Source organism: Eumetopias jubatus, unplaced genomic scaffold (genome assembly GCF_037043125.1).
Source record: "Eumetopias jubatus isolate StellerSeaLion01/CBP00866 unplaced genomic scaffold, mEumJub1_p1.0 scaffold_5, whole genome shotgun sequence".
NCBI classification, from domain to species: domain Eukaryota; kingdom Metazoa; phylum Chordata; class Mammalia; order Carnivora; family Otariidae; genus Eumetopias; species Eumetopias jubatus.
In genome coordinates, this window is record NW_028274811.1 from 53,895,369 (window position 1) to 53,910,585 (window position 15,217).

The following is a 15,217-nucleotide window of genomic DNA, read 5'->3' on the forward strand; positions in this document are numbered from 1 at the left end:
GAATTAAAGTCCCTTTTTAAGAATGTTTGTTCCTTTTTGTAGCTCCTCTAGTTTTTTCTTTTATGTGTGTTTAAGTTACACCATTTGGTGCATAGATATGTACAGTTATGATATAACACTGATGCATTTATCATTGTGAATCTATCACTGTAGCATTACAAAGTGCCTGTCTTGGTCTTGTTTCATGCTTCCACTCTAAATTTCACCTTACCTAATGTTAATATCTCTTTATGCCTCTTTGGTTTAATTGGGTTTGTATTCGCCTCCTATACACCTTTTCCTATCCTTTTATTTGCAGTCTTTCTGAATTGGTTTGTTTTTGTGTATCTTGTACACTACATAGATTTGAACTTTGTTTCATGATACACGATACACGGCTAGTCTTTCTTTTAACTATCTAGTTAACCCATCTAGATAGACACGTCATGTTTAATTTTAGGTTTCAGTTATACTTTGTTTTTATAACTTTTAAAATTACTTCTAGCATGTAATGGTTTTCTTTGTTTTGGTTTGTGTTTTTGCTTTAGTGGTTACTTTAAAACCATAACTTGATTTCATATGCTTAGTCCTCTGGTTACCATGACTGTACCTGTTAATTCCCTAATGTAACTAATGCTGAAATTAGTATATTTCCTCTTTTTTCCCTCATTTTCCTTCTTCTCCACACCCAATTCTGGTTGATACATTACCTTTCATAGTACTCATTTTTCTCTTAAGTGTGCTTGATTTGTCAGCTTTAAATGCTGTTTTTCTGACCCCATGTAATAAAGACAAGGCAATAGGCGTACTTTCTCTTACACTCTTTCTTCCTTTGTCTTCATTATTTGAGAATATAACACTTGTGCTCCATTCTGTAACCATATTCCCCACATTTGTTTTGGTCCTGTATGTATTTAAATATATATTCTTACATATATTTAAATATATTTACATATTTAAAAATATTCATTTACTGTTGGTTTTCCAGTCATCTCTTTGTTGATTGAAATGTGTCTTCTAGTAAAGTATCTTCCTTCTTCAGAGGAAGACTATTCCCCAGGTTTTTGGTATTTAAAATTATTTGCCTGGTTTTTGGCTTGAACTACATTTTGACCAGATATAAAATTTTGAAGTGACACTTGTTTTTCTTGAAGTTTTTCTATGCATTGCTCTTCTGTCTTATAGTATAGAATGTTGCTGTGGAGAAAGCTGAAGCCTGTCTGATTTTTTTATTTTCCTGCTTCTGAGTTACTTGATCTTGTTTGTTTTTCTCATTATTGTCCTCTGTATCCATGGTAACATTTCCCTGTTGGGGTTTCTTCATCTGCCAGTTATTTTCTGATTTTGTTTCTTTCTGATTTTTATATCCCTTTTCTCACTCTTTTGTTCGTCCTAGTGTCTTTATATAGATCATGTGCTGGCACATTTTTGAGTACTCGTCATTGAAAGCAAGTTTCTTAGACCAACCGCTTACAGAAGATTCATGTCAGAGAGAGACCAGAGACATGTTGCCATGCTCCAGACTAGAAGGAATTTTTTTTAATGTATGCATTTTGTCTGCCTAGGCTTTATTTCTCCCTAGCTAATGGGAATAGGCACGGAGGCGGTTTTCAATGAAAAATCTCATTCTCTGACACTGCTGTAATGACGGTCTGTTTCCTGCAAATATGGCTTATCTGTTTAAATTTTTGATTGGCCTCACCTTTGCCACAAGAAGGGTCCAGAGGATTTCTCATAGTCCTAAATTCCATTACCATCACTATAAATGGAATTTAGGTTTTGTACTTCAGGGGATGCCCCTCACATTTGAGAACTACTTGGTGGGCTCTTGCTAAGATAGGCAGCAGTGGTCTCTGCACACTGCTTTGTCCAGACCTTACCCCTGTGCTCCGTCTCCTATATTGTTGCCAGTGCTTCCGTCTCTTCTGTGGCTTGGACCTTCTAATGATGTCAGAGATGGAGTTTGCATTTCTACTTCTCAATTTTTTTTTTCTTTTTTTTTTTTTTTAAGTCTTCCAGTGGAATAAGGAGAAATGCCAAATTCATGCCTCCATCTTAAAAACTGGAACACAGGAGGATTATTAAAACATTGAGTAATCTTCAGCTTTGGAATGCATAGATCACAGAATGAAAGGCACAGCATTGGGAATATAGTCGATGGCATTGTGATAGCACTGTATGGTGACAGATGGCAGCTACGCTTGTGGCGAGCACAGCATAATGTATAGAGTTGTTGAATCACTATGTTGTGCCCCTGAAACTACTCTAACGTCGTGTGTCAACTCTACTTCAATAAAAATAAAATGTTTTGGAAGCTATTTTTAAAATTCAGTAATATGCAACTGTAGGAAACATTCTATAGAAAGTTCATTTTTGATTACCAAAAAAACTTTGTGGACTTCAAAACCCCTGGGGCACCAATGAACAAGAATATCCTACTCTACTTAAATGATCTTTATGTGGGACGCCTGGGTGGCTCAGTCGGTTAAAAGTCTGCCTTCAGCTCAGAACATGATCCCGGGGTCCTGGGATCAAGTCCTGCATCGGGCTCCCTGCTCAGCAGGGGGCCTGCTTCTCCCTCTGCTGCTCCTCCTACTTGTGCTCTCTGTCAAATAAATCTTAAAAAAAAAATAACAATCTTTATGATAGCAGAGGAATGTTCATATGATTTGGAGTATAACTTGTTTTTTTTTCTTCTAGAACCAGGTGGCAAAAGCTATATCCATTTTTTCCCAAATCATGAAGCAAGAAAACATAGTCTGCACTAATTTAAATGTAAGTGACTTCTTTATTGTTTAAAGTAAGGCATGAAAGGTGGCAAAATGATGTCTAGATTTTTTTTATATAGGTATGATGAATTTTGATCTCCCAAGATCTTGATTCATTTCAGTGATTTATTGAGCTCTGTGTTACAGTATAGGCCCTGTAACAGGAGTCAATACAGACATTTATAAATAGGTAGAAAATGTAGATATGCTCAGATATAAGATGTAGCTAAATGCTGCAGGCATAACACACGACCACAGAAGGCTGTAGATACAGAGAGGAAGGAGATGGTCTCTATTTTCTCTTGACAAAGACTTGAGAAAAATCTTTGTGCTAATTGCATCTGACTCATGGTGCCTAACATAGGGAGTTAGTATACCTATGGTGCATAAAATAGTGCTTGACATGGTAAGCACTCAGTATGTGTTAGCTGTTTTCATTCTATATTGCCAGACTGCCATGGCCCATTTGCCCCAGTAAGCGGTGAGTCATCCACACCTTCCTGGAGCAATGAAAAAGACTGGGAGACTCTGTGGTCATTAGAGACACCATGTGCCCCACTCAGCTGGCCCCTACTGAGGCCCTGCTTATGGTGACTATACTTGTGTTATGGGGTGTTGAAAAGAAAGCCCCTAACTTTCAAGAACTTAGTCTCCTGAAACATTAAGGGGTCAAGATGAGGAAAACATTGTCAAAAGAAGAGAAATGTGTTAACACCAATACGGTATGAACTAGGATAAGGGCTCACAGCCAGTGCAGTGTTGCAGCATGGGGAGTGAAGGACTGGCCAGTGGGAACAGACTGAGCATATCTCAGGGAGGAGAGAATTGCTGAGCAGTGTCTGAGGGAGGACAGGGCCATGGGTTTGGAGGGCTGAGAGTGAAAGGGCATTCTGTGCTGGGAGATTAGTTTTGCTGAGGGTTCCATTTAAAAGAATGTAAACTTTTAAACGTAACCACTTCTTACTAGCCTTGAGCTCATCCTTAGGCAACTTACTTAAACTCTATGGTCCCCATTTTCCTTTTATCTGGAACAACAGTAGTAATAAATATATTACTGTCCTTTCATTATGAAAATTGAAAGACTAATGCATTTAAAGTAGTTAACACAGTACCTGGCATGTAATCAGTGTTCAGTGAATGCTTGGTAATACCAGTTTTATTTGTTTGAAATGAAGTGTGTTAAATATTTATATTCAACAAATCCTAGAACCTAGTGAGTAGGAATTGGGCATAACTCCAAGGCTCCATGGTTTTCATTTCTTCCATAGTGATTATCCTCAAATGTTACCCCCAGACCAGTGCCCAGATGACTTTCAAGAGAAGGACTAGATGAGCCTTTATGGTAAACTTTAGAGAATAAGGTTGCCAAGATGTCTGAGATAAGAATACCTTTTCAAAGTCCGTTCATGTGAGGGAAAGATGAGCCTAGGGAACCAGAAAGATAGGCACAGGGATAATAGAGACCCTGAAAAAAGGATGGTTTTGGAAGGGAAGAGACTAAATACTAGGAAAGTATCCAAAAAGAGATCTTGCAGTTTTTAAAGGACATGAGCCTAGAGGGGGGATGAATGTCAGAGCTGTCAGTTGAGAGCTCATCTATATAAAACCAGCCGCAGATCTGATAGGAACCAACAAATGCCACAAAAAAAGGAGAACCCAGAAGTGAGTTTAATAAGACATCAGTGGTGAGGCAGAGGAATTATCAGAAAAAGGGAAGAAATAGCACCAGTGTATAGAAACCCCATCAGAGCCTGCTGCAGACAGCCCCTATCCCAAGACTGCATGCCTATGCAGAAACTGCAGATCAGAGCAGATGGGTCAGCCTGAAAAACTCACAGGCATAAGCAGATCTGGGAGGTCGAGGTGGCAAAGGTCCAGAGTCCAGAAGTTCCGGTTGTTTGAGCCAACAATATCAGTAAGCCAAACACATTAGGAAGCCTGGTCTTCCAGGAGGTGCCATATGTGTTGTACCTTCTTCTCTGCTTCCTACTGGATTTGGACAGCTCTGGGTACCCAAGTATATCATTCCTTCTGAGAGAGAGAGTGGCCTGCAGATGAACTCATTTCATGATTGGGACTGAAGTAGAATTGCTAGCATTTCAGGTAGTTCATTGCATTATGCAGGAAAGAGGTACACAAGAGTGTGGGGAGAGGAGTGTTCTATGGATCATTGGCAACTTTTCTTAGAGGTGAAGTGAGGTTGGAGGGATCAATAAGGATTGGTGGTGAGAAATTGAAGAGATACAGATTAGCAGAGTTTTAATTCAGCTAGCTACTTAATACTCATTGGCTCATTTTATATGATACTGTAGAAACAATATCTGGCCATATCATACATGTGGAAAATGGAGATTCAAAGAGTAAGTAGATCACCCAAGTCCTTGAAGCTAATTATGTAGCAGAGTCAGAGTTTTAACACAGGTATGTTTGACTACAAAGTCAAGGAGTTTCCCCACCACTCGAGACCTAGAGAGACAAGGGTTGTGTCTTTTTTTATCCAGGATTGGGATTAGCTACTCCTTCTGAGTGATGAAAAGGACATAGGATTGGATGTCAAAAAGCCAAGGTGCCGGTAGTACATGTACTCCATGTCCTTGAGTTTAGATGCTTCATCTCTTGCAATCCTTGGCTATCTGTTGCAGTGGTTATGAGAATCTAGTAATAATTTTGTTTTCGTATGAGAAAGTGCTTTGTTGGAAATAAAGCATAGGCTGCTGAGAATGAAGCTATTGATTAATAGTAAGAGGAGAAATCCAGAGCATGGTGGGAATATGCTCATGAGCCAGAGCAGCAGGAGTAGCTCCGCTTCTCTGAGAGCTAGAAAGGAAAGGTAGCCAGTTAAACTTGGTGGAATGGGCATGTTTTGGGCAAGCACTCTGTAAGGAACCTTGAACTGATCTTGAATGTGAATCGTCCCGTCCATGAATTGGGTCACAGAAGTGTATGTTGTTCAGAAACTTAAAGACCATTTTATTGTTTAAAAATGCTCACTCAGGAACTATTTCCAAATGTCCAATCTAAGTTTGTCATACTTCAGTGTAAACCTGGTTTGGCTTCCTTAGGGATATTGAAAAAGAGATGGGTGCCGTTCTCAGGTTTAATAATCTTTCAGATTCAGATCTCTGTTATTAGAGCAGGTTTTTAAAAACTGATTTAATGGGCCCTAGCTTCTCTAAGGCTGAGTCATCTACTTAGAATCCTTAAGGGCAATTTGTTAATTATTAAGAAATGGAAACCTCACAAATAGGCTGAGTAGAAAGTCTGTTCAGTCAGTAGTAGCAGAAATAAATGAAGTTTCTTTTTCTGATCTACTTTAAAAATTAATGTCTTATACTAAAATTTTTTCCTGCTGCCATTTGGAATTTGAACTCACCTACTTTTCTCCCCTCAACTTAATTTTCTTTTCATCAAAATTGCTCTTGCTGCCAATATGACCCAGAGGGCCTGATTTTCCATTTTCCCAGCTAATACTTGCTACACACTGAATTGATTTAGCAGATGATCTCACTGAGGCACATGCATGTTGGCTCTGCTCCCTGAATTTAAACCCATCAGTCTCAAAAGAACTATAGTCCCCTCTTTAGCAGTGTTGATCAATATCGAAGGATTAATTTCCACTTCTAAATATGTTTGAAAGTAGCCAAGACCAACATGGGGTAGCTTTCCACTGATGCTATTTGAATTCTAATCATGTCTCTAGAAATAAGGCATGTCTCCAAGTGGACACCCATTTTGGAATTGAATTACCTTGCAGGGGAATTGGCAGTTGGTTAGTTTTGCTGCTTTTATCATTATTTGTTAACACAGATAAATGTTTTAGTACCCCTTTCTCCAGTCACTAAGGTCACCCTAAGGTTAGAGCCCACGCTAGGAAGTCTCCTAGGCTGCATGGGGGTAGGCAAGGAGACAGAACTCATTTCTCATAAATCTCTTTGTGGCAGCATCTCGCCTGTATGTGGAAGTTAAGAATTGCATTTTAGTTGAGAGTAATGTAGATCTGAGAAAAATAAGAATCTATACAGCTTTGTTCTTCTTCCATGTAGAAAACCAGAGATGGTCAGTTTGGGTCTGGTGTGACATGTAACATCAGGAACCCAGCCTCTTTCTGTATTTTCACAACACCATCCTGAGCATATGATTTCCATCCATTACACCTTTTCCAGCAAGAAGTAAGAAGAATGGAGGACAAAGAAATTAGGCCCCTTTGTGGATGCTTTCCCAAATGTCTCACCAGCCACTTGTACTTACATGTTACTGGCAAGAATATAATCCTGTGGCCATACCTAGTAGAAAGAAACCTGAGAAATAGTCTTTGAGTTTTGTACATGACAGCATCAGTTGAAGTTAGGGAGTTCCGTTAGTCAAAAAAAAAAAAGGGGGGGAATGGATATTATTTAGAAAACTGGCAGCCTCTACTGCACTATGATATCCTACTTCAAATATAGCAAACTTGAAAAGAAAAAGACGAAATGCAAATTACTGCATGGTCAGGGCTTCTCTTCTTTTGGTCAAAGGCATCCAATGATTTGTGAACATTTCTTGGGGTTTCAGAAAATCAGAGGGGCAGGAAGTGTCCTTCCGTAGTTGTTTGAATGGTTTTTCTTACCTAAATTCCCCCTATTCCTTGCTCATTTTCCTAACCTTTTGTTTGAAATCTGTAAGATTAAAGCAGTGTGCTGTACTTTGATCTAGTTTTCCTTAACCATAACCTAAGGTTTCAGCCTGAGATAAGCTCTCCTAGCTTTACATTTTTTCTTGGCTTTTCATCAGTAACTGCCTCATCTATATTGCCCTTCATCAGTATATTGCAAGGTATTGAACTTGACTCTTGAAATCCCTTCTGAATCAGAGATAGTTGCTGGAGGCAGGGAGAGAAATTGGGAAAACTTAAGAAGAGATGTTGAAACCTTCCAGGAGCACATCATTAATAGTTTCTAGCATGGAGCTCCTGGAGGTTATCTGTGTAAATTGCTAGGGGACCTCAGCTCTCCTTCTCATTCATTATTGTAGAGGGTCTACTAGGTGCCAGGCACTAGAGACATAACATGTAACAAGGGCGACTTCTCCTTGCCCTCAATAGGACAGCTGCCAACCCAGTCAGTTGTTTTTTATTAACAAGAGTTTGAAGTACTATTGGGAGTCAGAGATTTTACCCTACTTTTAAGCTAATGAGTTAACCTTCCATAGTTTTGTGGATACTAGTAGAGTTCACAAGGCACCGAGAGGTAAAGGATAGTTTATTAATTAGAGCAGTAGTAGTAGCCACAACATTAGCATTTTGCATCAGTTTCTTGAACCCAATTCCCACAGGATGACACAGGTCTTTATTCCTCTTTGACATACAGGAGGTTATAGTTTAAGAGAGGAATCTTGAATTTGGATCTTTCAAAATGGGCAGTAAGCATTCCTGTCCTTTTCTCTGCATGTGGCACTGTGTATGTCTTTCCAGGGTGTTGGTTATACGGATATCCTTGAAAAAATAGTCTGGACCAAAGGCAGTCAGTGCTTCTGCTTGAATATGAGAAACCTATGGAGTGTTGCTTCCTAATGAAAGGTGTGCTCATGATTTTGCCTTTGCTTTAGAACACTGAACTTACATCAGGTTCTTTGGATTTAGTCTTCTTGGAATCATTTCATTCTGTTCTTTGGGACCAAAGATAACCCCTCATCCTGATCAACTGCTCAACAAACTTAAATTGTTATAAAATGGACTATAGAAAGAACTTAGCTGGTTTGCTATAAAAAAAGAAATAGCTCTTCCAGAAACACTACTTTTCCAAAGGATCAAGAGCCTTTAAAATGTTTACCTCCTTTGACTTAGTAATTTCACTTCTGGGAAAATCAAGTCTTAGAAATTAACAAGTTTTTTTTTTAATGTATGCACATTTATCAATATATTGAAGAGTGGTATTGTTAAATTAATGAATCATTGTAGGTATATGATGGATTGCTATGCATTCGTTATTAAAATGAGTTATTCTATAATTTCTTAATGAGAAAATATTCATTGTATAAGAATTGTATAATAAAAAAAGTAAACTATAATTTCATGTATTACCTTCCAAATATATTAAACAGTGGATAACATTAGTTGGGGAATTCTGGCTTATTCTTATTTTCTTTGGCCTTTTCTGTATTTTTCAAATTGTACTAGTGAATACTGGTAACGAGGGGGGGAAATGAGTGTGTTTTTTTTTTAAAGATTTTAATTCATTTATTTGAGAGAGTGTGAGAGAGAGAAAGCACCAGAAGTGGGGAGGGTCAGAGGGAGAAGCAGACTCCCTGCTGAGCAAGAAGCCTGATGCAGACTCCATCCTGGGACTCCAGGATCATGACCTGAGCCAAAGGCAGATGCTTAACAGACTGAGCCACCCAGGCGCCTGGGAAATGTGTTTTTCTTTTTCTTGTGTTAATTGTGTGTGTCTGATGGAAGGTAGTTTAGTGGTACCAAAGTACAGTACCCAGTCTTGAAAGTTCCTTAATGGCTGCAGTGTAAATAGGTGTACCTCATTAAGCCTTGAACCAGCCTCCACTTTATACCTGCAGCAACTGATTTGCCTACAATTTCCAAACCTAAATAAACAAAGGTAAAGGTATCTTTTTCCCCAGAGTCAGTCTTACAAGATTGTGTGATTGTCCTCTCCTCTGAATCTAGAAGGAATAGGGAGGAAGAAACTGATAGTAATGTTTGAGTACCTCCTGTATGCTGGCATTTTATTCGACGTTCACGATAACTCAGATGTAAGATGTAAACCTATTTTCCTCATTTTACAAATACAGAAGTTGGAAGAGATTAAATACATGGCCAGAGTCATAGAGCTGGTAATGGCCCATGCCAGGATTCAAGCCCAAACATGCCAAACTCCACCATCCCTTTTTTCTGCATTTCTACTTTTAAGCAAGTTTTGAAGTTGAGGTGTTTTTGATTAGCTATTGGAAAATAAGTTTTGGCTGATAGACATATATTTGAAGCATTTTTGAACTTGTGCAAGAGAATGAATTAGGAAATAACATGAAAGCAGGTAGATGCCTATAAATGTAGGCTTGTGTAGCAGGGTACATATCTCATTGTTAAGCACTGGCTCAGTCTTGTTTCTGCTTGTTTGTTCTTTGTATTCAGATTTTGATTCATATCCAGGCAAATATGTTGAAAACCCTGATAGAGATACTAAAGAATGCTGCAGAGGGAAATTTATCAAAATTTGTGAGAAGACAAGAGTTCTCAGAAGAAGTGGTGAGTATGTGATTGCTGCAGAAATCATTTAAAGGTGAAAGGGCTCTCATTAAAATGTGCACTTACTGTCTTCATTCTCCAGGCTGCCACCTTAAAGAGTGTCAAATATGACAACCTCTCTCTTCTTCCTGTTATAAGACTTCTGTGTCTGGGTGCAACAATTTTTTTCTTGCAACAGAAAATGCCTTCTGAAATTCTAGAAAAACTTTGTCCTTTTACATTATTCTCACCATCCCGCTCCCCACCACCCCCCCACACACACTGTTTTCCTGGGTCCCGGCTCCCCTTTTCTCTTTCCTTTCTCCTCAAGCTTCCAGTGCCTTCTCCCCACTGCCCCCCCGCTTCCTGTTTCATGGAGGAAATGGAGGCAATCAACAAAGAACTGCTGCCTCACAGACAACCTCTTCCTGTCCCTGTGTGCTCAGCTTCCCTGCTGAGGCCGTGGTGACTACCCACACCTCTCTAGAGCAGGTTCCCCCATTGAGCCCCGGGGCGCATCCCTCTAACCCACTGCAGGGCATCAGTTCAAAAGATGTCTTACTCTCTTTTGAGCATCATTAACATCCCCTTCCCTATGGATCATTCTTATCAGCAAACAATCAGCTACAGTATCTCTCATCCTAAAAGAAAAGTCTTGGGTGCCTGGGCAGCTCAGTCGTTTAAGCATGTGCCTTCAGCTCAGATCATGATCCAAGGGTCCTGGGATCGAGTCCTGCATCGGGCTCCTCGCTCAGCAGGGAGCCTGCTTCTCCCTCTCCCTCTGCTGCTCCCCCTGCTTGTGTGCTCGCTAACTCTCTCTCTCTGACAAATAAAATCTTAAAAAAAAAAAAGCACACAAAGAGGAGTTACTGTAAGTCATTTGAAATTCAGTAATTTATACATCTATAGCTAAAGGGAAAAAAACTGTAAGGAAGTCATAAATTACTGGCAGTGATCAGTTTGTTAGTAATGATTGGTATTGTCATTTTGACTTATGAAGGGGCCTGTTGATTGGTTCTTCCTCCCTCCCTTGCCTTTTGATAGTACAGGTCCCTGCTGGCGTCTGAGATGGCAGGGTTGGTGGTGGAGCACCGCGGGCTCCTTTCTCCCCCTCTGCCACACTGTTGCCCTCCCAGCCCCTTCCCGTTTTCACACTTCCACCCAAAGGCTTCTTCCTGCTGGCAGAGGGAGCTTGTCAGGAAACTAACGGGATACGATTAATTTAAAGCTTCTTTTATTCAAATTCTTAGCTTTCTGTAGGTTGTGATCCACCCAAACCCTTTCAGAGTGTGTTTAAAAAAATGTAGGGGAACTGGAAATGCAAACAGGTTTTAAAGGGCATGGTTGTGTGCGTCCGTTACTGACACAACTTCAGTTTTCTCAATAGCACTGATGTCAATCACTCTACTTAGACCTGCTCCATCAATATGTTGTCCAATTATACGACTAAAGCATCCAAACAAAGTCCACATTGAAAAATACTGATTTTTATCTGATTCTTCCCCCCAAGTCTGTAAGACTGATTTACTTAAAAAGCTCCACCTGTAGTTGCCTGTATTCCCTGGCTGTTGTGAGGCCGCGCAGGGAGCTGCTATTGAGAAGAAAATGACTCCTCTGACTCCAGCAGCCTTTGAGCTGGCTCTAAGGATGCTTGTGAGGGTGCGTGTGGAGACCCTTGCACTGTAAAACTTGCACCTTACAAATGCACTGTTGAGTGTTGATACCAACAGTTATTAAAGATGATTCATGTGTGGTGATAAGGTGCTATTATACCACCAGAGAAGTGTTGAACAGAATTACTGATTTTTTTAATTACTATGACTAAAACCACTCCAGACGTCGCTGTTGCTTCACTGATTTCATTTTTGCAACTAACAGTGGAGTACAATCTCTTTTCTGCTTAAACTGTAGAATGATCCCAGTGACACCATTTGATATTTGTGTAGTGATAGGAGAGAACTGATGTGGTATATGCACTTAGAGCAAGGTTATCTCCAGCTTGGTATATTTGCTTGGCTGCTTTTGGAAACCATGTGCTTCACCTTAAGTCACTTCACCTTCAGCATGAGGTGGGGACTAAAGCTATTCTTTTTAAGAACATCAAGTGCTGGAACTTCTTACCTGAAGGTTCAGTGGGGATCCCTTGTTTGAAAAGAGGGTATGCTGGCAGCAAATAGGGTTATATATTTAGAAGATGACCAGAGGATTTCTTAGGGACCTTGCATATACATAAATTTCATCAAGAACTGTTAGGTTGTATCATTTCGTTTTTTTTAAAGAGAAGTTTTTTTTCTTTTTTTTTTTAGATTTATTTATTTTAGAGAGCGTGTGCACAAGTTGGGGGAGGGACATAGGGAGAGGGAGAGAGAGAGAGAGAGCAGACTCCCCACTGAGCAGGGAGCCTGACGCAGGGCTCCATCTCACTACCCGGAGATCTTAACCTGAGCCAAAATCCAGAGTCAGATGCTTAACCGAGTCACCCAGGTGCCACGGGTTGTATCAGTAATAAGGACTGAACTAAGTAAAATATTGATTTTGTTCAGAAAGTAGCTCTGCATTATAATTTAGAGCTCACCCATTTTTGTAGAATTAAATAGCACTTACACACTTGTGATTCTGATATTTATACTTTTGGTCTAGACCTCCCCTCCTTGCTTCATATTGGTGTATATCCAACAGTCTCTTGACTTACCCACTTAGATCCTTCACAGGCATCTCAGCCATGTCCAAAACAGAACTCTTGACTTGTTCCCCCTCCAAATCTGGTCTTCCCATCTTCCCCGTCTCCGTTAATGACCTCACCCGTCACCAAGTTGCTAAAGCCCAAATTGGGAAGATGTTTTTGATTCTTCCCTTTCCTTGACCTCTTCAATAATAAATCCTTTCAGTTGGACCTCCCAGATATACTTGTTACACATCTATTTCTTCATCTTGTGTATACATTTTCCAGTCTAGACTGTCATCCTCTCTCATCTGGACTAGGATACTGGCCTCCAGATTAGTCTCCACCCTCAATTTCTCTACACAGCCATTTAAACCTAAGTCAGATCATGTCCTAATTTGGACCTTCGGATGGCTTCTAGAATGAATTCCAGAAAACTTACCATGTGCTATAAACCTTTACATAATTTGCTTCCTGCTCTGATTTTTAAATTGGGCAAACTTTGTTTCCATTGCTATTTGACTCTTTATCCTGATATGTTTCATTGTATATTATGTACCACCTTTTTATGAGATACTAGGAATGATTTTCAGGTACTAATTCTGAATTTTGTGTATAGCTTATGGAATCCGTTCATACTTCTGTGTGCCCTGGTACCCTGGTTTTCACCATTATAGGTATACAGTATATATTTTTATGCATTTGTATCTCTGCTTCTTGGAGGATAAGAAGAACAAAGAAGAAATCTTGCAGATACATAATGATCTGCTCTTCTTTTTCCCAGCTGGCCAAAGCAAGGAAAAAAGTAAAGGATGTGCCTGCCCTTCTAGCCAGATTTGATGAGATCTATGGGAAACTGCACATAAATGGCCAGGTCACCACTTACACGTTGGATACTCTGCTCTGCTACACCCCTGGGGACAGGAAATCCCACATGATGCTATTAAACAGGAGGACAGTCAGCCATCGGACCTTCCAGCCACTCAACCAGTCCCTGTGGGCTGAGTAACCCTAGCTTCAAACCCACCATGGGTCTGAGCTGGAAAGGGCCTGCTTCTAGTGAGTTAATGGCTTCCTAAGAAATCAGGGGTTGTACTCCAGTGGATGGTATACTAACAAACACTTGGTCTCCTTAAATTTCTGAGTTCATTGAGAACTGGCATGCTGACTGGAGAAGTTAATGTTGTGCCGCTGTGAAGATCTAAATACAATAAAGCAGAAAGCTCCACTCCTTTAGGAAGGACGCTTCCCCTGTGTAAACTTCCGAGGATCCATGAAGGAACATGCCTGTGGTCTCCAGTCCAGCTCCCGGTACCAGAGTAGAACCCAGTAAGCACCAGTGGGAAGGAATTCACCCTAGGTGGTCAACTTCAGTGAATTTTCAGGGGAGTAGTTGCTTGCAAATTACACCTTTGCTGAATTCAGGAGGTCTGAAACTTATCATGCCACACTGGGCAATAGCCTAGGATTTTTTCACTGCTTCTATCATCATTTATCTGTGACCCCAAATAAGATACTGTGAACCTGCATACAGACTTGAAATTTTCATTTAAGGTTCAGTAGTGTCAAATTTTCTCAAAAATGAGAGAAAATATTCCTGAGAAAACATCTTGAGGTTGTTTTCTCAGCAGCACGAACTAACCCAGAATTTAGCTCTCAGAACTGATCAATAAACTAAAATTTAAATGGTTACTGCTGTGGTCATGGGCAGGCCATGTGCTTTTTCAAAATAAGTGCCAATAAAAACCACATAATGCTGTCTGTATTTTTTTTTTAATGTGGATCATAAATATTTGGTTCTACAGTTTGTCGTGTTAATAATGATCTCTTTTCTCTTGGGATGCTTTTTTTTTTTTAAATAAACGTGTCATGACAGCAGGTTAAAGCTTCCTCGTCCTGATCTGTCACGTGATGGTTTGAAACACAGCACTGGTGAGTTGTGCCTTTTGTTTCTAAAGGCCCACATGATGTTCACGCCTCTCAGCTGTCTTCCTAGATTTCTGTACATGCTTCCTTCAGTGCTGTTTCAAAAACTAAGGTTTGCTTTTAACTTGATTGTTTTTCAGAGTCCAGAATTGATCATAGAATCAGCAGTTTTAGAGTAGGAGGAATCTTCTGAGTCTCCTAACTGAATTCCGTCATCTTTCAGGTGAAAGAAATGACTGGTCCAAATTGGTGTAACTTGTTGGGGGTGGAGCTGAAAGGAAAATCCAGATTCCTAGTCCAGTACCCTTCCCAGTAGAGCATATTAGGTCTCTTCAGAGATAGAATACTAGGTAAAGGCTCACTTCACTTTCCTCATTTGTTAAATGGGGTAATCATATCCACCTCATAGGCCTGCTGTGAGAACAGAATGAGATACTAAACGTAAAGCAAGCAGAACAGTGGCTGGTACTGAGAAGTGCTACGTAAACGCTATTATAATTACCGTCAGCATTCAGAATGTGGATACCTAGTTGAAGAATTATATAACAACCGCGTTCTTCCTTCTGCTTAAGCTCTGTGAAGACTTAGCCCCTTTTAAGGAAAATTCTGTGCCTTTATAGAATCTTAATTGTATTTTTTTTGTGTCTGGTGTTTTCAGAAAACATTTGG

The 15,217-nt window shown here is 39.9% G+C and overlaps 1 protein-coding gene across 2 annotated transcripts in view; it reads left to right on the top strand.

The window, feature by feature from the left end:
- Window positions 1-14,412, top strand: part of PTCD2 (pentatricopeptide repeat domain 2) — a 30,994-nt gene extending 16,582 nt beyond the window's left edge. For both annotated transcript variants that reach the window (XM_028089620.1, XM_028089621.2), the window contains 3 exons: window positions 2,680-2,754; window positions 9,868-9,981; window positions 13,407-14,412. In XM_028089620.1, coding sequence (XP_027945421.1) covers window positions 2,680-2,754; window positions 9,868-9,981; window positions 13,407-13,631 — 414 coding nt within the window. In that variant the 3' untranslated portion in view covers window positions 13,632-14,412. The remainder of the gene's footprint in view (window positions 1-2,679; window positions 2,755-9,867; window positions 9,982-13,406) is intronic.
- The last annotated feature ends 805 nt before the right edge of the window (window positions 14,413-15,217 follow it).